At 35.7% G+C, this 25,444-nt stretch overlaps 1 protein-coding gene across 4 annotated transcripts in view; it reads left to right on the top strand.

Moving 5' to 3' along the window:
- LOC127851027 (trichohyalin-like) overlaps nucleotides 1–25,444 on the top strand; it is a 65,994-nt gene that overhangs the window by 27,890 nt on the left and 12,660 nt on the right. For all 4 annotated transcript variants that reach the window (XM_052384476.1, XM_052384473.1, XM_052384474.1 and 1 more), the window contains 2 exons: nucleotides 12,871–13,026; nucleotides 14,996–15,223. In XM_052384476.1, the coding sequence (XP_052240436.1) occupies nucleotides 12,871–13,026; nucleotides 14,996–15,223 (384 nt within the window). The remainder of the gene's footprint in view (nucleotides 1–12,870; nucleotides 13,027–14,995; nucleotides 15,224–25,444) is intronic.

Below are 25,444 nucleotides of genomic sequence, written 5' to 3'. Positions count from 1 at the left end.
TTTGGTATGCATGTGTATATGCACAAGGACTTTCCTTACGCACACATTTTTTTAGCCCTGTGACCTTGACCTTGAACTTAGGGTCCGCGTTTAGGTTTCAAAATCTGCATTTAGGTTTCGAAAAATGCTCATAACTTCTATGTCCCTTGAGATGTAACCTTCATATTTGGTATGCATGTGTATATGGACAAGGCCTTTCCATCTAAATCTGCGTTTAGGTTTCGAAAAATGCTCATAACTTCTATGTCCCTTGAGATTTAACCTTCATATTTGGTATGCATGTGTATATGGACAAGGCCTTTCCATACGCACCAAAATTTTTACCCCTGTGACCTTGACATTGAACTTAGGGTCCGCGTTTAGGTTTCGAAATCTGCGTTTAGGTTTCGAAAAATGCTCATAGCTTCTATGTCCCTTGAGATATAACCTTCATATTTGGTATGCATGTGTATATGGACAAGGCCTTTCCTTACGCACACAATTTTTTACCCCGGTGACCATTGACCTTGAACTTAGGGTCCGCGTTTAGGTTTCGTAATCTGCGTTTAGGTTTCGAAAAATGCTCATAACTTCTATGTCCCTTGAGATATAACCTTCATATTTGGTATGCATGTGTATATGGACAAGGCCTTTCCATATGCACACAATTTTTTACCCCTGTGACCTTTACCTTGAAGTTAGGGTCCGTGTTTAGGTTTCGAAATCTGCGTTTAGGTTTCTAAAAATGCTCATAACTTCTATGTCCCTAGAGATATAACCTTCATATTTGGTATGCATGTTTATATGGACAAGGTCTTTCCATACGCACACAAATGTTGACCCCTGTGACCTTGACCTTAAACTTATGGTCCGCGTTTAGGTTTCGAAATCTGCGTTTAGGTTTTGAAAAATGCTATAACTTCTATCAAAGCATTTATAGGGGGCATATGTCATCCTATGATGACAGTTCTTGTTTTTAGCTCACCTGATTGCTCAGGTGAGCTTTTGTGTCTGGTCTTTTTTTGTCGTCCGTCCGTCCACATTTGTTCGTAAACACTCTAGATGCCACATTTATTGTCCGATCTTCATGAAACTTGTTCAGAAGATTTGTCTCAATGAAATCTCGATCGAGTTTGAAACTGGGTCATGTTGGGTCAAAAACTAGGTGACTAGGTCCAAAAAAAAGAAAAAGCTTGTAAACACTGTAGAAGTCACATTTAATGCCCAATCTTCATGTAACTTTGTCTATATGTCTGTGTTAATGATATGTTGGGTGAGTTTAAAAGTGGTTCCGGTTCATTGAAAAACATGGCCGCCAGTGGGCTGGGCAGTTTTCCTAATATGGCTATAGAGAAACCTTGTAAACACTCTAGAAGTCACAATTTTTGCCCAATCATCATGAAAGTTTATCAAAACATTGGTTTAATTGATATGTCGGACTAGTTCGAAAATGGTCCAGATCGGTGAAAAAACATGGCCGCCAGTTGGCGGGGCATTTTTCTCTATATGTATATAGTGAAAACATGTGAACACTCTAGAAGTCACATTTTTAGCCCAATTTTTATGAAATTTGGTCAGAACATTTGTTTCCTAAATACGAGAGTTGAGTTGGAAAATGGTTCCGGTCAGTTAAATAACATAGCCGAGGGGGGGGCAGTTTTCTTATATTTATATAGTAAAAAAAAGCTTGTGAACATTCTAGAAGTCACATTTTTTGCCCAATCATCATGAAACTTGGTGAATAGATTTGTTTTATATATATCTCAGATGAGTTTGCAAATGGTCCGGATGGGTCAATAAACATGGCTGCCAGAGGGGTGGGGCAGTTATCCTTATGTGACTATATAGAGAGAAACCTTGTGATTGAACACTATAGAAGTCACATTTTTTGCCTAATCATCGTGAAACTTAGTCAATACATTGGTTTTATTGATTTCTTGGACAAGTTGGAAAATGGCTCAGATCGGTGAAACACACTTTTTAGCTCACCTGATTGCTCAGGTGAAGTTTTAGGATTGGTCTTCGTCCGCTGTCCGTCCACATTTGGTTTGTTAACACTATAGCATTCACATTTCTCAAGCATTCTTTATCAAAGTTGCTGAAAGATCTCAGTCAAGTTTGATGATGAGCAAAATCACATAATTAATGCCATAATTATTGCCCTTAGATTGTCCAAATTTTCATTATATTATACAAAATCCTTGTAAGCAAAGTTTGATGTTTGGGGAGTCAACTCAAAATATAAGTCACCATTTCAAATCTTACAAAAACAAAAACACTCCCTACGCTAGAGTTTTGCTTCAATAATTATGAAACTTGACCAGGATGTTTGTCTGGTCAATATCTAGGTCATGTTTGACATTAGGTAAATATTGAATGAACCGACTCCTCTCAGGTGAGCGAACTAGGGCCCTCTTGTTTAAAGATCATCTAATAAATTACCACCACACCTTCACATTATACCCCCCCCCCCACACCCTCCACCCCCCAAAAATACTTTTTATTCCCCCGGTAGGGTGGCAAATAGCAGTTGAACTGTCCGTCAGTATGTCAGTGTGTCAGTATGTCAGTCAGTCTGTCCGTCCGTCCGAAAAAAACTTTAACATTTGCCATAACTTTTTCACTATTGAAGATAGCAACTTGATATTTAGAATGCATGTGTATCTCATAGAGCTGCACATTTTGAGTGGTGAAAGGTCAAGGTCATTCTTCAAGGTCATATGTCAAATTTATGGCGTCTGTCCGTCCGAAAACTTTAACATTGGTCATAACTTTTTTAATATTGAAGATAGCAACTTGATATTTGGCATGCATTGTGTATCTCATGGAGCTGAACATTTTGAGTTTTGAAAGGTGAAGGTCAAGGTCATCCTTCAAGGTCAAATGTCAAATATATGATGTCTGTCCATCCGAAAACTTTAACATTGGCCATAACTTTTTTAATATTAAAGATAGCATCTTGACTATTTGGCATGCATGTGTATCTCATGAAGCTGCACATTTTGAGTGGTTGAAGTTCAAGGTCAAGGTCATCCTTCAAGGTCAAAAATAAAATAAAAATTTCAAAGCGGCGTTCTCATGAAGCTGCACATTTTGAGTGGTAGAAGTTCAAGGTCAAGGTCATCCTTCAAGGTCAAGGTCATCCTTCAAGGACAAGGGTAAACAAAACAAAATTCAACGTGGCGTTATTATGCAGCTGCACATTTTGAGTGGTGGAAGTTCAAGGTCAAGGTCATCCTTCAAGGTCAAAAAAATAAAAATAAAAATGATTCAAAGTGGCGTTTTCATGAAGCTGCACATTTTGAGTGGTGGAAGTTCAAGGTCAAAATTCATCCTTCAAGGTCAAGGTCATCCTTCAAGGTCAAAGGTCAATTTTTTTTATTTCAATGCAGCGTTCTCATGAAGCTGCACATTTTGAGTGGTGGAAGTTCAAGGTCAAGGTCATCCTTCAAGGTCAAAGGAAAAATAAACAAAAATTTATTTTTTTCAAAGCAGCGCAATAGGGGCATTATTATATTTATTATTTATTATATTATTTTTGAAATACCGTCCAACCATCCCACTCGAGAATCCCCCCCCCAAATTTTTATTTTTTTTTTGCATTTTTGGAAGATAATGTAATAAATGACCACACCCCCACACTATACACCCCTCTCCACTCCACACCTCCCTCCTTTGTGATTGAAATTGAGATAGGTCCCTACACCTTTAAAAAGAAAAATAGATGAGCGGTCTGCACCCGCAAGGCGGTGCTCTTGTTATTGTTATAATTACTGGGGGTTTAAAACAAGACAGAAATACACCTAGTGAGGATGACACTTTTATATGCTAAATGTATTACTCAATTTCTTTGTCGGTTAAACGTGCAAACATTACCTGCTTTTAATTTTTTACTCAACGATGTGTGAACAACTCCTTTACGCAGCGGGACATTATTATGTAGTATATTAAAGCCAATTTACAACCACATAAAACAATGCCGCCTTTTCAGTTTGACTGCGAACGTGAGACAATCAATATGATAACAGGACCCCTGTTAATTGATTGATTTTGACACGTAGCGTAGTCACCTTTTCGGGTAGGCATTGTCATGGAGGCGCTGCAGATTAGTGGGAACACAGCTAGATTCCAGGTGCAGTTAAGCGTAAGATAAGGTACATGTATATTTGGATTTTGTAAAATTCGGGACATTTGACAGATTTCCGGGACTGCGAGACACGTTCTTCATTTCAGAGACAATTCCGGACAATCCGGGACGTATGGCATGTATGTCTTAGTATGATCTCTGACTGTAAGGGATTGCAAGCCTTAAACAAGATAGGAGAATGATTGTTAAAGTGACACAGTTAACTCCCTTAGTAAAGCAGAAAACACATGCCCTGTGACAACACTTTTCACCATGTCATTTCACCATGTGACCAAATAATTAGAATTATTTGTTTTAGATTGCAAAGAGAAAATATGTAGTACAGCAATGTCTCTTTTGCGATTTACATGTACGTATTTCCATATTTCACTGAACTTTGTGTACCTGGCTATAGGATGAAGTATGACATTAAATTGATAGCGGCTGGGACATAAACATTTTCTTTCAATTGTGTTATAAATTACATACCATACGTTAATTTAATTTGTTATTTATCAATTGCTCTTGAAAATGAACTTGTGTTTATGATAGGAAGTGTTGATTAATTTATGTAGTGTACCACACATAAATTTGGCCTTCTTTATATGTGTATCAAGTTTTATGTCCTTCAAATGTGCATGATAGAGACAATGAAGGGTATATTGACCTTACTCCCCTAATATGTACTGCGATAGGTTAAATATTAACAATTAGCATCATGGACCGGGTTAAAAAGAGCTATTTAAAATAATATATTTTATTTAAATAATACAAAATATCATTTTATAAAAAACACAATAGCGTGAAGATGTTCTGTTTGAAACCAACATTATTTGTCAGACAATCATCTTTATGGATTTTTGTTTGTCTGCTCAACCAAAAAATTATGTTCCACCAAAGGTTACATTAAATATTTTTCATATTTTGTCTTTAATTAAAACAAAAAAATGTGTGTTTTAATCAACTTTTTCTTTGAAACATACACAATATCTATGAACAGTCAAGTATTAATGCAATGTTCTTTTTGATTGGGTTTTTTTTCTTTCTTTTTTATTTAAAGAAGTTTTGCTTTATGAACTCGGAGCAAACAAAATAAACATAACTTTTTAACTACTAGCTAGATAATGCTTGAAAACAAGATTTAAAACATCATTATTGTCATACTCATCAAAGGATTTTAGCTCACTTTTTAATTTTAGGCAATTTGTCTCACTCTGTACTTTTAAGTCGGACATAAACACATTTCATCAAAGAAAACTTGAAATACAATACCTCCATTGAGCAGCTTTTTAATTTACTCAAATCTGTTTATGATTTTGACAGTAATAAGAAGCTTTCTTTTAAGATGTTAAAAGATTGTTTGTAAATCCTTTGCACTCAAACATTCGCCAAAATAATAGACCGTATTGTTGTAAATATTGAAAGCAGGGCAGTGCTAACTCCCACTTAGCTTTCGGCTTTTCAAAAGCAAAATAACAAAATGGCAAATCATTTCGTGCTTGTATAGAATAATTTCTGAATTTATTGGGTTTAATTATCAATCATATTTATGAATGGTTCAATAAAACTTCAAGTGTCCACACAAATAAAAATAGACCCCAGCTGTAATACGTAAGAAAAGAAACAAGGACATATTAAAATATTCAGTGTCATTCACACTTGATGTTCGAGGTTTTATCAATTGTAATGAGTACAATTTTAAGCCAAAACAAATTACCTTTGCAACTTGAAAATTACTGAAATGATTCCATGCTGACATAAAGGTCTTATGTCATGCTATAACAATATTATTCCCAAGAGAGATACAGATCTTTAAAATTGTTATGGTGCGCACACTCATAATAGTATCAAAATTTAAAGAAAATTAAAGACAGCGCCTCTGAACTTTGTCAACAAGTTGGCCATTAATTGTCATGTGGAGTAATTACTAAACAAATTGTTTAATTTTTGCTATTTTGAACATGAAATTTAATGTTTTACTTGAGAGGGAGTGAGGTTGAATGCATGTGCGTTAGTGTTGTCCCAGATTAGCCAGTGCAGTCAGCACAGGCTAATCAGGGATGACACTTTCCGCTTTTATGGTATTTTTCGTTTACAGAAAGTCTTTCTTAGCAAAAATCCAGTTAAGGCAGAAAGTTTCCTCCCTGATTAGCCGGTGCAGACTGCACAGGCTAATCAGGGACAACACTTTATGCACATGTATTAAACCCCGTTTTACAGAGCACAGCCCATATATTTTTGCATTCAATGATACAGACTTAAACTTAAAGCGAAATTGAAATGAGCTGTGCTCTGGGAAAATGGGCTTTATGGATGTAAAGTATCGTCCTAGATTAGCCTGTGCACTTTACATAGGCTTATCAGGGACAACTCTTTAATCCAAGACTGAATTTTTGTTTAGATGAAACTTCCATTTATTTAATTAAGGAAAAATAAAATAAAAGCCAATAGTGTTGTCCCTGGACAGCCTGTGAGGACTGCACAGGCTTATCTTGGATGATACTTTACGCACATGCATTAAGCCCTGTTTTCCCAAGGTGCTGCTCAATTACTTTGTTAACCAACTATACAGACCAAGAATGAAGTTGAAATATTTATGGTGGTAGAGAATTATTGCACTGTTTACACTTCCGTCACTTAAATGGATGTCACATTTGACCATAATAAGCACGTCAACATTATATTTGACACGAAGCTTATTATGTCAGTTATTAGAGTCTGTAATTGGTAATTGAATACATTCACTCATTTTTTTTGCTAAATCACTCTAAATTTCTGACAAGTTGGTTTTCAAGCTATTATTGTGATTACACTGAGCATTTTTAATTATATTATGTTTTGGAGAGAAATCAATGTAGAACATGCTTTTTGGCACATATCGTTTTCATTCTTCTTTGTTCGTTTTTTATGCATTGGTGTTTAATGACAGAAAATAAGTTGTTTGATGGTTTTTGAAATTTATTCATTTTCATGTCTGACAATTGTAAAGATATGCACTGACATTCATAATGCATTTTTTGTAAAGTTGAGTTTCTTTGTTTGATTGTCCACACAATGGCGTTTGGATTTTAGTTCCTTTGTATCGATAAGCGAAATTTGCAATTGCTTCCAATTAAATAACCATTAAATTTTTATGCGTTTTAGTAAAATACCTATGTGAACAGTATGCATCATCTACATCAGCTGTTGCTGCTATCGCTGACTATGATGATGAACTGATTTGCATGCTGGGAAATTTGTCGTCTGCTTAAATGTTGTCTGCTGAATTTGTAAAATTAACATTTTCTTCGATTTTTTTCAAAGAATACTATCAGAATAGCAAACAGTTTGGATCCTGATGAGACGCCACGTTTTGTGGCGTCTCATCAGGATCCAAACTGTTTGCAAAGGCCTTTAAAATTCGGTTCCAGCACTGAAAGGGTTAACCAATATTGGCTAGCAAAGGAATTTCTTATAAACTTTTTACATTACTTTTTATATTTTACTATTCTTTGATGCATTTCGTGCATTTAAAAATGACACATTCTTAAATAAGTAAATGTTTCTATTGATTTATTTAGAGGTTAAAAGATAAAATAACAGATAAAAGATTATGAGAACCAATATAGTTTAAAATTTCAAATTAAAATCTAAAACGTTGTCTACACAACTTATTAGATTTAGTGAACTATCTTTTCTTAATCACATCGTTAAAATGTATGGCATTCTTGTGTTTATATCTTTTACATACATATATTAACCATAAAGTTCATAGCAAATGTGAACAATTAATTTTAAACATAAAAATGATAAAATTGGTGCAAATTGCAATGGTGTAAAAGTCTCCTCCACTTTCAATCTCCCTACATCAATGGTATTATTTACTTGAGATGTCAAACTTGTAGGCCCCTGTATTCCATTGAATTATCAAACACAAAGCCGAAATCGTTATTTGAGTCGATTTATGGGTTTACATTAGGTAAAGAGTAATTCAGTTGTAAAATACAACATAAATTTTTGATGATTTTATCTTTAGTAGGGATTTATATTATCTCTAAGATTTTATCTTGAAATGAAAGTGGTTCTCCAGGTAACAAATTGCAGTCTAATCCGATTTTTTGTTTGCAATTTGCACGAATTCAATGGGGCAAGACTTAAATGTTAGCTCCTCTTATGTTTTGATCTAGTATTATGAAAAAGCTTTATGTGTGTAGCAATTTGTTTAATAGAGCCTGCGTATGTGATACCCATAAAGGCAACATTCAACCCAGCAATAAACAGTTAATGCTTAACTTAGATTTATCGTAGCAATCTTACATAGGCTTTCTGTGCATCATTAAATATTTGTAAATTTGCCTTCTTAATACTTGGAATAAATCAGTGAAATTAGTGACAATAATATTTAAAATAGAGCATTTTTTAGAGAGGTATGGCCTAAGCTGATATGATCTGAATATGCGCAGCAATCTTGAAAAAACAGACTAAATGCATGCGTGTACAGTAACATCACAACTAAGCCTGTGTAGTCCAGACGGTCAAATCAAAGATAACACTGTCTTAGACTTCATCCACTTAGAAGGACAATAATTCATTTAAATGAAAACATTCATAAAAGCAGAAATTGTCAGCCCAGCATGTGATGACTGCACAGGCTAATCTGAGAGAATTCTGCACTGGATTTAAGTTCGGTTTTCTCAGAGAAAGGCTCATTTAAATACCTTAATGTCAAAAGTGAAAGATACAACACAAAGTACTATCACAGAATTTGTAATTGCATCATTAACTTCTCCACCATCAACACTTATATACTCTGTACTGAATAACAGTTATACTTCCAAGTGTGAAATTTGACAAATATTCCCTTTTTTAACCCTTTGCATGCTGGGAAATTTGTCGTCTGCTAAAATGTTGGCTGCTGAATTTCTAAAATTAGCATTTTCTTTGATTTTTTTCAAAGAATACTATAAGAATAGAAAACAGTTTGGATCCAAAATGTTTGCAAAGGCCTTCAAAATTCGGTTCCAGCACTGAAAGAGTTAAGGTGGGTTCCCAGAGCCGATCCGATCAATTTGATCATCCCGATCACCAAAATTTCCCGACCAAGCTCGACTTAAAAGGGTATACACGACTTCTTCTCAACCTCATGTTGATAACACACGCCACCCACACGACTCATTCATGACGTCCAGTCAACCATCTTTCCGATTTCCACTCGATCATCTCGACCTATACGCGAGTCCTATACGATCTCAGCTCGACCAAGTGGACCTCAGCTCGATCGCCACCAGATCTTCACACGACCAGATCGTGATGGTCGTACTACAGTCGTACAAAGACGCCAACGGTCGTGTATTGAAACTATGAGAATAAAAACTTCAAACACCGTTGTTCACTAATCACTTTAATCGGCATTGATTGTTTTACTAGTTTTTGCAGTATCAGTCGCCTTTTTGCCATTTCTTGGCATCTTTGGGTGTTTTGGATGTTTACTCGTTCAATTCTAAGAAGGCTATTAGAGTCAAGCACGACGTTTTGCACGTGAGTTTTGTTTTAGTGACATGCGCGCCTGTATGGTCGAATAGCAATCAGGAAGTGATCGCGTACGGTCGAGTAGCCGTCGGGTATCAGTCTAGTAACTCTGTACATCAAATCGAATAGAGGTCGAGTAGATCGTGTTGCGAGCGAAAAATACTCAGGTAGAGGTCGAGGGGATAGTGTAGAGATCGTGTAAAAGATGTCAATCTGATCGCCACACGATTGCTTCATGATCAACATGATCTTCTACTTGACTAATACACGACCACTTGCAGAGCTCTTCTCGATCTATTTCCTACTTGACTTCTACTCTATATTTTTTGACATGTCAAAAAATATCGGATAGGAAGCCTGACCAATGCCGACCTACCCGACCGCCCCCGATCAGTCATGCTGACCGAACCAGACCAGTACCCGACCACTTGATCGGGCTTGATCGAGTTGATCTGATCGGCAGTCGGAACCCAGCTTTAAGGAGACTCTCTGCCTCTCCTTCCAAATAATAATTGTATTTTATTACATGTAGATTTATTAGCACTTCACACAATTGGTAAATATCTCCAGACGTTTGTGCTCATTTCTTCTTGATTTAATAACCACCTTTTAAATTTTGTCAGCATTTGATTCCATTACTTGCTTTGAATACGTACCCTATGACTGCTAAATGTAGGGGGAAGAACCAAACCCTGTTATTTTTATGATATATTTGGATTGACCAAAATATGTTGATTACGCTGTGCAAACATAGGCGGTAAATGAAGCCATTCGAAACATTACTTTGATAAGGAGTGTAATGGCTAATTTATGTTTACATGGACTCCCTTAGTGCACAAAACCACTTTGTGACTGAATATTGTGGCATGTAAATAATAAATACAGCCATGTAATAATTTATCTGAGACTGCTAGGCGGCATATTCTCTCGCAAAAAGACTGCTATTCCAAAATTACTAACTAATTGTAAAAATGAAATGCCGACCCGAGTTCAGCCAAGTTTTTGGGCTTTTAAGTTTTGTTTGATAACATAATTTGGCCTTTGAGGATTGAAATATAGTAGATGATTTAAGAAAGGACTGCCTGTACCCCAAGATTTAGTGCCTTCTAAAATTAGCAGATTTACAACCAGGTAATGATACAGCTAAACAAGCTTGCTTTTGAGTTTTAAATGGAACCTTTCTGCGAAGTCATTCTGTTTATAGACATGCTTGTAAACATGTTATTGGTATAATGGATCTGGTTTATATTGAGATAATTTACTTGAGATTTATAGTTGATTGCTTTTAAAAATACTTTTGGTATGAAATGTATCACTACTAAATTATTTGTTTAAGTCTAACTTGCCTTTGAGTTTTACGCATTGAAATGGAAAATCACATCTATGATTATATGAAGAATTTTATTATTGAGCATGAATGTTTTAACCCTTTACCACTCATGAGAACTGGAGAAAATGTGTCTGATGTATGACTTTGACCAGATGTGTCTGATGTATAACTTTGACCAGATGTGTCTGATGTATAACTTTGACCAGATGTGTCTGATGTATGACTTTGACCAGATGTGTCTGATGTATAACTTTGACCAGATGTGTCTGATGTATAACTTTGACCAGATGTGTCTGATGTATAACTTTGACCAGGTGTGTCTGATGTATAACTTTGACCAGATGTGTCTGATGTATAACTTTGACCAGGTGTGTCTGATGTATAACTTTGACCAGATGTGTCTAATGTATAACTTTGACCAGATGTGTCTGATGTATAACTTTGACCAGTCTGATGTATAACTTTGACCAGTCTGATGTATAACTTTGACCAGTCTGATGTATAACTTTGACCAGTCTGATGTATAAATTTGACCAGTCTGATGTATAACTTTGACCAGTCTGATGTATAACTTTGACCAGTCTGATGTATAACTTTGACCAGTCTGATGTATAACTTTGACCAGTCTGATGTATAACTTTGACCAGTCTGATGTATAACTTTGACCAATCTGATGTATAACTTTGACCAGTCTGATGTATAACTTTGACCAGTCTGATGTATAACTTTGACCAGCCTGATGTATAACTTTGACCAGATGTGTTTGATGTATAACTTTGACCAGTCTGATGTATAACTTTGACAAGTCTGATGTATAGCTTTGACCAGTCTGATGTATAACTTTGACCAGATGTGTCTGATGTATAACTTTGACCAGATGTGTCTGATGTAGAATTTCAAATAACAACTGAGCCTCACTCTGTCATAAGGGGGTTTAATGTATGTATGTAAAGTGTCATCCCAGATTAGGCTGTGCAGTCTGCACAGGCTAATAAGGGACAACACTTTCCGCCTAAACTTGACTTTTGTTAAGAACAGTCTTCCTTTAAACGAAAAATGCAATAAAAGCGGGAAGTGTTTTCCCAGATTAGCCTTGCTTAGGGTAACCTTGCAGACTGCCCAGGGTAACCTTGCCCAGGGTAACCTTGCCCAGTGCAACCTTGCCCAGGGTAACCTTGAAGACTGCCCAGGGTAACCTTGCCCAGGGTAACCTTGCAGACTGCCCAGGGTAACCTTGCCCAGGGTAACCTTGCCCAGGGTAACCTTGCAGACTGCCCAGGGTAACCTTGCCCAGGGTAACCTTGCAGACTGCCCAGGGTTACCTTGCCAAGGGTAACCTTGCACACTGCCCATGGTAACCTTGCAGACTGCCCAGGGTAACCTTGCCCAGGGTAACCTTGCAGACTGCCCAGGGTAACCTTGCAGACTGCCCAGGGTAACCTTGCCCAGGGTAACTTTGCCCGGGGTAATCTGGAACGAAACTTTACTCACATGCATTAAACCCCCTTTTCACAGAGCATGACTCATATTTGCAATGCAACCCATAAAAGTATTTTCTCCTCTAGATCAAAGGTCAAGGTCAGATTCAACTTAAATGTCAAATTATTTGCCCTAATCCAATTAAATAACCTTACCTGCATTCAACACTAACCTTGTATTTGCTATTTCCTCAGGCATACACTGTTCATCGTAATTTACATATAAAATACTAAGATACAAAAAATCATAATTATACTACTTGGATGTGATACATAAAAAAGGGCACTTAGATATGAAGTTGATCAACTAAATAATCCCACCTGCATTCAACACTGGTCACAGGTTGCCTTGGCGTAGTGGATATTGTGCTTGCCTTGCGATTGGAAGGATATGGGTTCAAACATAATTTTAAAACTAAATACTGATGCAGTATTCACAATGTCCACAGGCCCACACTGTACGTCGTGTAAAACTCCTGAAGACAAACATGAAGCAGAAGAAGTTGACTGAGGAGGCGAAGCAGAAAGTGTGGGAGGAGCGGTTCAAGAAACGGGTCAGCGAGAAGACCAGACTCGAGCATGAAGACTCCCTCAAGTTCTTCCAGGTGAGTTTAATGTGCGTAGTGTTGTCACAGATTAGCCTGTGAATAGCCCACAGGCTTATCAGGGATGACACTTTCCACTTTTTAATGTATTGCAGTCTGCACAGGCTATAAATCTGAGATGAAAATTTTCGCACATTCATTAAACCTCCTTTTCATAGAGCAAGGTGGGTATTCTGTATTATACTAGAAAGCTCTGGCCCTTAGATCTGACATTGGTTTTAGATTTCAGGCAAAATTGATTTTATGAACATGGAATTCAGAAACTAAATTGTGGAGAAATATTTCAACATGCCATTAGCATAACCACAAACAAAATGTGTTGCATGCCCTCTCCAAAATAAAGTAATTAAACCAATCAACATAATGAATCACATTAATTTACAATTGGTTAACGCATTAGAGGCCACATAAATTGCCTTATTGTCATGAAACATGGTAAGAAACTATTTTCTGAATAATTTCTGGTGACTTGTTTTAAAACTGGTAGTTGGTTTTGTGTAACAAACTATTCATGTACATTAAATAGCATTTACTGTGGAAACGGTTCCTACTACTGGTACATGTTGTTGTAGGCTTAATGATCATTAAAAGTGATTGTATGTTTTTAAACTATTGTGTTCAGCAGCAAAATTAGGGCAGGATGTGATTTAAACCCACTTTATTAAGACCTTGAATGTACTGAAATGTTGAGCTATATGTTACCTATTTTATTCACTGTTGTATTTATGTCAACTTTCCCATCCATGTTATTGTGCTTGATAGAGGCACGCCTTACAAATAGGATTTTGAAGATTTTGCAAATAATGTTATCTATAAATGAAGTTAAGCAATATGAATTAAAAGGACAGTTTCTTGGCCTAAATCCTGTGTTTAATTTACTTCTTTGATGTGCTATAAAGGCTGCACACTGAAGTATCATTCATCTTCATATATTAACGAAATGAAGTTAAATTAATGATTGTATCAATTTTCAGAGTAATTAAAAAATCATCAATATCAACAAGATAATTTAAATTTACCTCCACAACTCTTTTGGTATCATAATTTAATCAAGCTAGCTTGACATAGAAAAGAGTTTGTCCTAATAAAGATATATCATATCAACATCTGAAGAGTTTTTTATTTCTTTGATTGTTGTGTTGCATCTCTTATCTTCTATAAAATTTGTATCGTCGTATTTTAAATTAAGTGTTATGGGACTTACCTAATAACAAGATTTAATATCTGTTAAGGGTTATCAGCAATACAATGAAAAAAAAACAGTATTTAATCACATTCATACAGATTTGATATTTGCTCAACTCTTGGACCACCCTCCAAAAAAAGGTTATATTCCATTCAAAAGAGGGCAGGAGTTTCCTTTGCAGGCACCAAGAACTGGTTCTTTACGAAAGTATCTTAATAAGCCTAAGGCTTTTGATGCAATCAAGGTTAATAAATAGGTTAAAACTAACTAACTCTAATTGAGCTGCACTCTGAGACAATGGGGCTTAATGCATGTGTGTAAAGTGTAGTCCCTGATAAGCCTGTGCAATCCACTATGGTTTATTGCGAAAATGAGGCTTAATGCATGTGTGTAAAAAAAGTCCTTCCAGATCAGCCTTTGCAGTCCACAAAGGTTTATTAAGACAATGGGGCTTAATGCATGTGTTAAGTGTCGTCCTAGACAAGCCTGTGCAGTCCACAAAGGTTTGTTGAGGAAATGGGGCTAAATGCATGTGTAAAGTGTCGTCCAATATAAGCCTGTGCAGTCCACAAAGGTTTATTTAAGGCATGTCACTTTACGCTTTAATTGTTTAAAGGAAGTCTCTTCTTAGCAAAAATCCAGTTAAGGTGGAAAGTGTTGTCCCTGCTTGGCATGTGTGGATAGCAAAGCCTAATTTGGGATGGCACTTTAACTATATACATGAAACACCATTGTTCACACATGGGGGCTCAAAAGTTAAATCAATTGCTTGATAAATTTCAGAAAATGGTATCAAAGGGCGAAGAGCAGGAGCAGATGTTGTACGGGAAGGTGCGTAACGCGGAGTATGGGCGCCAGAAGCAGGAGCAGGCCGTGCGCAGGCTGCAGCAACAACTGGCCGAGGTGAAGCGACGCAACGCAGCTATCGTGAAGCAGACGCTTGCAGAACGTAACCAAGAGGAGGTGGAGTTAGAGCAGGCACTGATACGAGAAAAGGCGGAGCTTGATAAGGTATACTGCTTGGTGACAGGCGTTTGCAGTAGTAAAACAAGCCTCGTTCTGGGAAAACTTGACTTAATGAATGTGCGTTAAGTTTCGTCCCAGATTAGCCTGTGCATTCTGCATAGGCTTATTAGGGATGACATTTCAGCTAAGACTAGATATTTGTTTATATCAGACTTTTATACTAAAAAATCCATTGTAGTGGAAAGAGTCGTTTCTGTTGATCCAGTGCACAGGCTTATCTGGGACGATACTTTATGTTCATTCATTAAGCCCAGTTTTTCCAGAAAACAGCTTAAATGATCTCAACAAAAAAAGAATTGTCTGAATCTCAACCAATCAAATAAATGTTTTGTAAGCAGATATTGTTAAAAATGGTGTATGTAAGTTCATACCAGAAATGCAAACGCAATTTTGCAAATCACTATGGGCTTAGCTACGGTAGGAACTGTAACCCGTGACTGCCTCTGTGGATAACTCTAGTAAACTTTAGCAGACGATGAATGCTAAAAGCGTCTGCTTTAACCACCACATCTACCTGTTCTTACTGGTACAGTACATGGAGTGTATTTAACAACTTGTAAGACAATGTTGGCCAATCTAGTATTTATCATTGAAATCTGTACATATTGGCTGCTTTCAGGGAAAACGGGTCTTAATCCATGTCTAATAAGATTAGCCTGTGCACACTGATAGCTGTATCAATGATTTGGAAAAAAACAAAACACATCTCGACCTGTGTTTAAGACACACTCTTCATAAATTTGAATTGGTTGTGATCATTTCAAACTTGCGATATAAAAAGCTATAACATAATTTTGAAAACTGAGTTTCGTCTAAGATTATACAACAGCGAACAAATTCAGTGCCTTCAGCGCTTTGATTAAAAAAAGCAATCGCTACAGCTGGTTACAATTAAGTATTACAAAAAACTGCCAATAACGCAAATTATTTTGACTAGTTGAGATGATGTATGGATTAAATCATTCTTAAAAAATCTGAAGTCATGTACTGCAAATTGCTCAAAGAGCTTGATGATTGCCATTACCAAACCTTAAGAAATTTGCATGTTTGGATTTATAGATTTTCTCAAATTTTAACTTTAAGTTCACTTAACCCATTTATGCCTAGTGTCTAAAAAAAAGGCCTTGGCAAACAGCGTAGACCCAGATAAGATGCCGCAGCGGTGTCTCATCAGGGTCTGCGCTGTTTGCTTAAAGGAATTTCTGTAAGAAATATTCTAAATATAGAAATAAATATACTAGACATCCCTAATTTTGGAAATAAATTGATCCAATTTAGAAGGATGGGAGAGTCCACTAGGCATAAATGGGTTAATGAAACCATACATTTCTTTCTATAATCAGTACACATCAATCATGAGAAACACATATTTCAGGACTCAGATGTGAAAATCACACCTGCCCAGGGGTAGCAATTAAAAATGATTAATTTTAAGCCTACAAGAGAACCTTGAGTAATCTCCAGCTAAATTATTTCAATTGCATATCAATTTTTGTGTCAAGTACATACTGATACAATTTGAAGCAAACAAATTATTGCTGTTAAACTTGACAAGGTGGATAAGACATTATAAATTGTTCACACCTGGTTTGAAGGTTTTTGTGAAATTAAATGACTGAAGATAATGTTCTTTGCTAGATTAATTTGATAATTGAAGTATCAAAAACATGTTTTTCAAATAAGACATATAACGTTAAAAAGTCTTGATGAATTTTGTGATGACATGGAATGATATATTTTAGCCACGCTCTAGAAAAATGGGGCTTAATGCATGGGCTTTATGTCTGGTCTCATGGATGGGACGACACTCATCGCTTCCAGGAATGTTAAGTTTAAAGGAAGAGTTTTTGTAACAAAAATCCAGTCAAAGTAGCACGTATCGTCCCAGATAAGCCTGTGAAGATTGCAAAGGCTTTTCTGGGACAGCCCTTTACACACATGCAGTTAGCCTCGTTTTTTCCAAGATTTTTACAGAATTTACAGGATTTTGTGACAGAATCATCACAAATTAAACTTTTTTGTATTAAATTGTTAAACTGAACTATTGAATAATACACTCATAAATATGAACCCAGCAGAGTTACCTTATAACTTCTAAGGAGTTTGTAATTTTTATTTCAAGGCCATTCTTTGTTCATCAGCAATGTGTTTTATGTAATAATGATTTATTCTGTTTTGAAAACATGAAGAACCATCACTCTTGGACAAAAACGTCTTTGTGCCTTCATAATTCTGTGTTTATTTAATAATATTACAGTGACGAAATGCCCTGTCTTAGAAGAAATAAACATTATGAGGGTTCACAAAAAATGTTTTCTGTGTGGTACAGAGCTATAACATAAATATTTAATAAGAATGTCAGTATCTGACAGATCTTTGGTAAATAAAATGTGGCAAATTTCAAGTAACCTGATTGGTATCAATTTCCTGCACTTTAGAACTTGCTAAGCATTTGTTTGTAATACAAATATTTAATTAATCAGTAAACTTGTCCATGAAAATTAAATCAATTGTGAAATGATTATTTTTGGAAAAATATTATAAATAAGAGCTTCATCAATAATTTTTTTTTTTAATGAACTTAATTTATTTATAATTTATCGGCTGGGCTGCATTTTGTAAGATAATGAAAAAAATATGGAATACATAAGATTCCAACGACTGAACAAAATTAAATTAAAGTTATTTTTTTATTTTAAAACTTTTATAACAAAAATAAACTTATTTTTCTTTTAACCTGTAAAACTTGTTACCAGACTTACATTTGCAATTCAATAACAGTTTAGGTGTCCAAATCAGCAATTAATTAATATGAAGGTCTTTTCAGGCTTTAACCCTTTCCCCCATAAGAAGCAAAGTGAAAATTGCTTTTGCAACCAGCATTAAACCAGAACAGCCTGCAAGTAATGCGCAGTCTGTTCAGGTTTTATGCTGTTTGCTGCTCACCAGTATCTAAGGGTTGGAAGTGAAACCTTGAATCTTGTAAAAAGGTCTTTAATTAATTAGAACTTTCTGAGAGACTGCAAATGCATGAAAATACATATCTAAGTGGTAAAGAGTTAAACCATTTGCACTAAAAACCTTCAATCTTAGAACGGCTCATATAATCTCTTAATAATAAACACCCTTTTCTTTTGTCAGTGAAGACCATCCATCAAACTTCTGTTTCAATATTTAACTTTTTCATGCCTTTTTTGCTTCAAAAGAATTTCAAAATACATTCATTAGCATCATTATGAACATTAATCATACATCTGACAGTTGATCAAATCAGTGGTAAGGAATGAAAGAGATTTTGAATATTTAGCTTTGTTTTAATTACAGAAATATTTTGATGACTGTAAGAGTGATAATGTCTGCTAAGAGACCCAAAAACTTGATTACTTAATAGTAGACAGTGTAGCTCCTGATGACTTAATAGTAAACAGTGTAGCTCATGATGGCTTAATAGTAGACAGTGTAGCTCCTGATGACTTAATGTTAAACAGTGTAGCTCCTGATGACTTAATAGTAAACAGTGTAGCTCCTGATGACTTAATAGTAAACAGTGTAGCTCCTGATGACTATAGTAAACAGTATTGCTCCTGATGACTATAGTAAACAGTGTAGCTCCTGATGACTTAATAGTAAACAGTGTAGGTCCTGATGACTATAGTAAACAGTATAGCCCCTGATGACTATAGTAAACAGTGTAGCTCCTGATAACTTAATAGTAAACAGTGTAGCTCCTGATGACTTAATGTTAAACAGTGGAGCTCCTGATGACTTAATGTTAAACAGTGGAGCTCCTGACCAGACTGAGTGAGAATGCTCAAGATGAGCATATATTTCAGAATACCTATTATCTCTTGACGTGACTCATATGTGTATGAAAAGACATTCAATACTCTAGAAAATCTTGATACAAATCTGTAAATCATGTAAGTAAGTCAATCAAGAAAATTAAGGAAAATATAACTTTACATGCAGGTATCATTGAAATGAAAGTATGTGTTATCCAAATGACAATACAACCCTATTGTATTGTGGATACGACATCAGACAAATTTAGTATATCTTGTATATTTTCTAATATATTAATTAATATTATATACGCCAAATTCTCGGGGAACTGGGATTAATGCATATGCGTAATGTGTTATTCCAGATCAACTGTGCAGTCTGCACAGGCTAATCAGGTGCAAATCTGTCAGCTTTATGAAATTTTTGTTGAAAGGAAATCTCTTCAAAAATCCACTTTAGGAAAAAGACATCCCTGATTTGCCTGTGCATAGACTTGTTTGGGTAGCACTTTACACACATGCAATAGGCCCCTTTTTACCAAAGCAAAGTTCAATTTTTTTATAGTTGTATAGGTTATATATACATGTAATGTTATAATATTAACTACAATTCTGGTTTGTGCACTTTTGTGATGTCAATTAATGATGGCATCATGGGTCTTCAGCTCTGGTACTAAATTATTGTTCGTGCTGTCCTACTTTAAACTTTTCTTATTTATTGATATTTTACGGTTCAATCTGTAACACATACTGCTATAGTTCTATAACTAATTATATATTTTTATGCTCCCCGAAAATTTTCGGGGAGAATAAAGTTGCCGCTTTGGAGTTCCTTCCTTACTTACTTCCTTCCTTCCGTCACACTTTTTTGACAGTTTCTCATAGCACCTTCAATTCTTTACCGATCTCTTTCATATTTGGCATGTAGGTACCTTGCATGGACCTCTACCTTTTGATGAGGTTTGAGGTCACTGGGGTCAAGGTCAAGGTCACTGAGGCTAATAAAAGTTTTTTCCGTCACACTTTTTTGACAGTTTCTCATAGCACCTTCAATACTTTACCGATCTCTTTCATATTTGGCATGTAGGTATTTTGCATGGACCTCTACCTTTTGATGAGGTTTGAGGTCACTGGGGTCAAGGTTACGGTCACCGAGGCAAATAATAGATTTTTCTGTCACAATTTTGTTACAGTTTCTCATAGCACCTTCAATATTTTTCCGATCTCTTACATATTTGGCATGTAGGTACCTTGCATGGACCTCTACCTTTTGATGAGGTTTGAAGTCACTAGGGGTCAAGGTCAAGGTCACCTGAGGCTAATAATAGATTTTTCCTTATTTTATTTTTTTACAGTTTCTCATAGCGCCTTCAATATTTTTCAAATATCTTACATATTTGGCATGTAGGTACCTTTCATGGACCTCTACCTTTTGATGAGGTTTGAGGTCATTGTGATCAAGGTCAAGGTCACCGAGGCTAAAAATAGATTTTTTCGTCACAATGTTGTTACAGTTTCTCATAGCACCTTCAATATTTTACCGTTCTCTTACATATTTCGCATGTAGGTACCTTGCATGGACCTCTACCTTTTGATGAGGTTTGAGGTCACTGGGGTCAAGGTCAAGGTCACCAAGGCTAATAATAGATTTATTTAAGGTGGTTATTAACACATAAATTGACAAAGCGCATCATTGGGGAGCATACATCAGTTTCACTGATATTCTTGTTTTATATAGTTGCCAGTTTGTCCTTCCTTCCTTACTTCCTTACTTCCTTCCGTCACCATTTTGTTACCGTTTCTCATAGCGCCTTCAATACTTTACCAATCTCTTTCATATTTGGCATGTAGGTACCTTGCATGGACCTCTACCTTTTGATGAGGTTTGAGATCACTGGGTTCAAGGTCAAGGTCACAGAGGCTAATAATAGATTTTCCGTCACGCTTTTGTTACAGTTTCTCATAGGGCTTATAATACTTTACCAATCTTTTTCATATTTGGCATGTAGGTACCTTGCATGGACCTCTACCTTTTGATGAGGTTTGAGGTCACTGGGTTCAAGGTCAAGGTCACAGAGGCTAATAATAGATTTTCTGTCACGCTTTTGTTACAGTTTCTAATAGAGCTTTTAATACTTTACCGATCTTTTACATATTTGCAATGTAGGTACCTTGCATAGACCTCTACCTTTTGATGAGATTTGAAGTCACTGGGGCCAAGGTCACCTAGGCTAATAATAGATTTTCTGTTACGCTTTTTTTACAGTTTCTCATAGGACCTTCAATACTTTACCTATTACTTACATATTTGGCATGTAGGTACCTTGCATTGACCTCTACTTTTTGATGAGGTTTGAGGTCATTGGGGTCAAGGTCACTGAGGCTAATAATAGATTTTCTTAAGGTCACACTTAGGTTACAGTAATGTTTCTCATAGCGCCTTCAATATTTGATCGATCTCTTATATATTTGGGATGTAGGTACCTTGCATGGACCTCTACCTTTTTGATGAGGTTTGAGGTCACTGGGGTCAAGGTTACTGAGGCTAATAATAGATTTTCTCAAGGTCACCCTTTTTTTCACACAATTAAACCATATATCAACAAAGCATCATTGGGGAGCATCCATCAGTTTTACTGATATCCTTGTTTAAATTCTGCAAGTCATGCATTACAATATGTTAATATAAAGCAAAAAAAAAACAAATTATTGAACTACAAGAGATTTCAAAGCTTATTCACACTGACTTCTGAATGATTGAACGTCTAGAGAGTACTGGCAAAACATCCTGGACGAAAGTCCGCTATTGGCTGCACAACTTTCTCACACTGTGACATTTATATAATTACATTGCGATGCGTCAAATATTATATCATAATAACCATTATGTATGCATTATAATGATATATATGATTATATATTTGACACAAAACAAATCATTTTAGTAATCAAATGTTTCCCAAAGTTAGAAATGTGCAAAGAAACACCATAAATCTGCAAAAGCTTTTGGAATGTCGTCTGCCTTTTAAATATGATGTTACCATAAGATTGTATTAAGTCATTTGTTATGTATCGGTGCAAAGGACCTCCAAAGAACTTTCAGACATAACTCATTCTGAATGCTTTTATTGGACCTTTGACTTTTATTATCAAATAATTATCAAATAATAAATCATGTGGCCTATATAATATAATTGCTTGCGTTAAATCAGAATTAATAGGTAAACCTAAAATTGCGATATTTTGTGATTGTTTAATAGGTATTTTTGAGGCTCAAGATTTTTATTCGTCAATATTGTCTCACACATATTTATTTTGAAATTAAATCAACATTTACTGACTTTTCCCTGGATGAACTCAACTAAATGGAAAGTTAAGTTGTACAAGTACGTAGAAAACATAATTTCAAGTTACATCCTTGAACAAAATATTCATCCTCTGTCGGTGTTACATATGAGTCACGTTCTGTGCAGTCCGCACAGGCTAATCAGGGACGACACTTTCCGCCTTAACTGGATTTTCGTGTAGAAGAGACTCTCTTTAAAAGAAAAATACCATAAAAGCGGAAAGTGTCGTCCCTGATTAGCCTGTGAACAACCATTAAGCCCAGTTTTCTCAGAACGCGTCTTGTATTTCCTGATAACAAATGGGCCTTGCTGTGGGAAAACAGGGCTTAATGCATGTGAATAATGTGGTGTCCCAGATTAGCCTGTGTAGTACAAACAAGCTAATCAGGGATGATGCTCTCCCTTTAGAGTGGATTTTTGTTTAGAAGTCAGTCTTAATTTAAACACAAAAATCCATAAAAGCTTTAAGTGGTGTCCATGATAAGCCAGCACTGGCTAATCTGGGATGCCTCTTTACGTACATGCATTAAACTCATGTTTTTCTGAAGCAAAGCTCAAACGTAAAATACAAAACAACTACTTTTATTATTTAAATTCTTGACTTGAAATATTTCACAAAATGTTAACTTTAAGGCAATAAGTCCCTAGCCAGCCATTGAAACCAGGTGTAGGTAGGTTTGGCCTTCAATTTTGTAAATATTTTGCGGCAAGTTTAGGAGACAATTTTAAAAGCAAATTATCTGTCTTAGCTATTCTGATGTCTTATTACATTTCTTTGAAGGCATGTTTTCTACAAAGGAGAATGAATTATTACCTTTCAGTCCATGATACTGATCAGTTAAACATGAAGACAAGTGACAAATTGTTTGAAGCAACTAAATTAACTTTGTAGTCTTCTCCTGTGTCAAAAATGACTCGCCAACTAAAATCTACCTATTTTTGTTGCGCTTATATTGAAAATATTGGATAATGTTTAATTGTTCAAGTCATACAATTCATAGTGTATTTTTATTTATATTTGGTTGTTATTGTTTTACGACAAAAGCGGTAACAATGTTTGTCACTTTATAATATCAGCAATTATTTATCCACTCTGTTCAATAAATTGTCGATTTAGATTAAACATTTATATCACTGCTATAATGAATATAGGGAAATACTTTTTGTGAGCTCTTATCAATAGCGAGACAATGAAGAATTGGTGCATAGACATTGTTTAAAAAAGTTCGTTGCAAAAAGACAGTTACTCTAATGTCAGATATCATGGAGTAAATGCCCTTTGCAATTTTTGGGTAAAGACAACCATTGCAATACCAATTTTGAAAAGTGCATGTTTTTATAATTTAGAACATTAAAAAGTTATATTTGCTCTACATTATGATAATTACTCAACAATCATGTTACCTTGCATAATTATAATAAGTGGCTTAAACTGTTTATTCAGTGGCTGTAATTCACCATAATTGCTTCCATATTGACCCAAATTGGCAATCTTGAAATCCAATCTATGCCACCCAAGTTTCTAGAAGAGTAAATATGTTTGAACATTATTAAAGCATTGTACTCTACATCAAACAAACAAGCTTATGAAGCAAACCAGTCAGTAATTGCAGCCTGTAAGGGAGTCATGAAAGCAGCCCTCTCTCTCTAGTGAAGAGTATTTAAATCACAGCCCTGTGTAAATTGTGCTTCTATTAGGTAATGCGTTTTATAGAGGACTGGCTTTTCAAAGTGGAGCCTTTAATATGTCAACACTTTTGCCTGATAGCAGTCTAAACAAACAATGTGTTCTGTGATTTATGGATGGATGCAATAAGACGATCTATGTAAAATACAATTATTCAATGCATTGGCAGCTTTAAATATGAGCCTCGTAATAATAAAATGGGTATTCTGCGGCCAGGGTAGCTCCAGACCAGCACGGTTAAACCTGTCGGCTATGAAGTCATGCAAGGTTTCGTGGTCACATTAATTTGTTAACAATATGACTGCCCATATGTATTATTTGCAGCTTTGTAATTTGTAAATGATAGTGTCTTGTTCTGTGACAATTGGGCAAAATGCATGTGCGTAAAGTGTCGTCCCAGATTAGCCTGTGCAGTCCACACAGGCTAATCAGGGATGACACTCCGCTTTAATAGTATTTTTCATTTAAAGGAAGTCCCTCTTTTACTGAAAATCAAGTTTAAGCGGAAAGTGTCGTCCCTGATTAGCCTGTGCGGACTGCACAGGCTAATCTGGGATGACACTTTACGCACTTGCATTTTGCCAAGTTTTATCAGAAAAAGACATGATAAATCTTCAAAAACTGTCCAATGTGGTGTAAACAGAATTGTATTCTGCTGGGGTCTTTTTAACACAAATAATGTTAATTCTGCTGGTAGTTGTTTGGGTGTTCTCCTACCTGCAAATGATTAATATAGGAATACCATGTAAATATTAAATTACATGCAATTATGAGGTCTTATTAATAAGCAAATTGAATTGTAACAAATAACAGCCGATTCAGTTGAATGTATCAGATTTGACCCATTTGTGCAATATTTTATTTTTATTTTGTATGTTCTGGGGGCATATTAAAATCAGTATGTTAGTAAGTCCGTCTGTCCATCCGTCCGGATTAGTTTCCGCTCAATAAGTCAAGCAATTGTCATCAGATCTCCACCAAACTTCATGAAAATGTGTAAGGCAATAACATCTAGGTCAAGTTCGATAATAGACCAAATTGATCCAGACGCTGTTGAGTTATAGCCCTTGAATCATCGTAAATTTGGATTTTTTCTCGTTTCCGCTCAATAACTGAAGCAATTGTCATCAGATCTTCACCAAACTTCATGAAAATGTGTAAGGCAATAACATCTAGGTCAAGTTCGATAATCGGCCAAATTGATCCAGACACTCCTGAGTTACCGCCGTTCAGTCATTGTTAATTTTTTTTTCTTTTTCGTTTCTGCTCAATAACTCGAGCAAATTTCATAGTATCTTCACCAAACTTCATGAAAATGTGAATGGCAATAACATCCAGGTAAAGTTCGATAATGGACCAAATTGACCCAGACACTCCTGAGTAACGGCCC

The sequence above is a fragment of the Dreissena polymorpha genome, chromosome 11, assembly GCF_020536995.1.
Source record: "Dreissena polymorpha isolate Duluth1 chromosome 11, UMN_Dpol_1.0, whole genome shotgun sequence".
NCBI classification, from domain to species: Eukaryota; Metazoa; Mollusca; class Bivalvia; order Myida; family Dreissenidae; genus Dreissena; species Dreissena polymorpha.
This window is presented reverse-complemented; position numbering and strand designations above follow the sequence as displayed.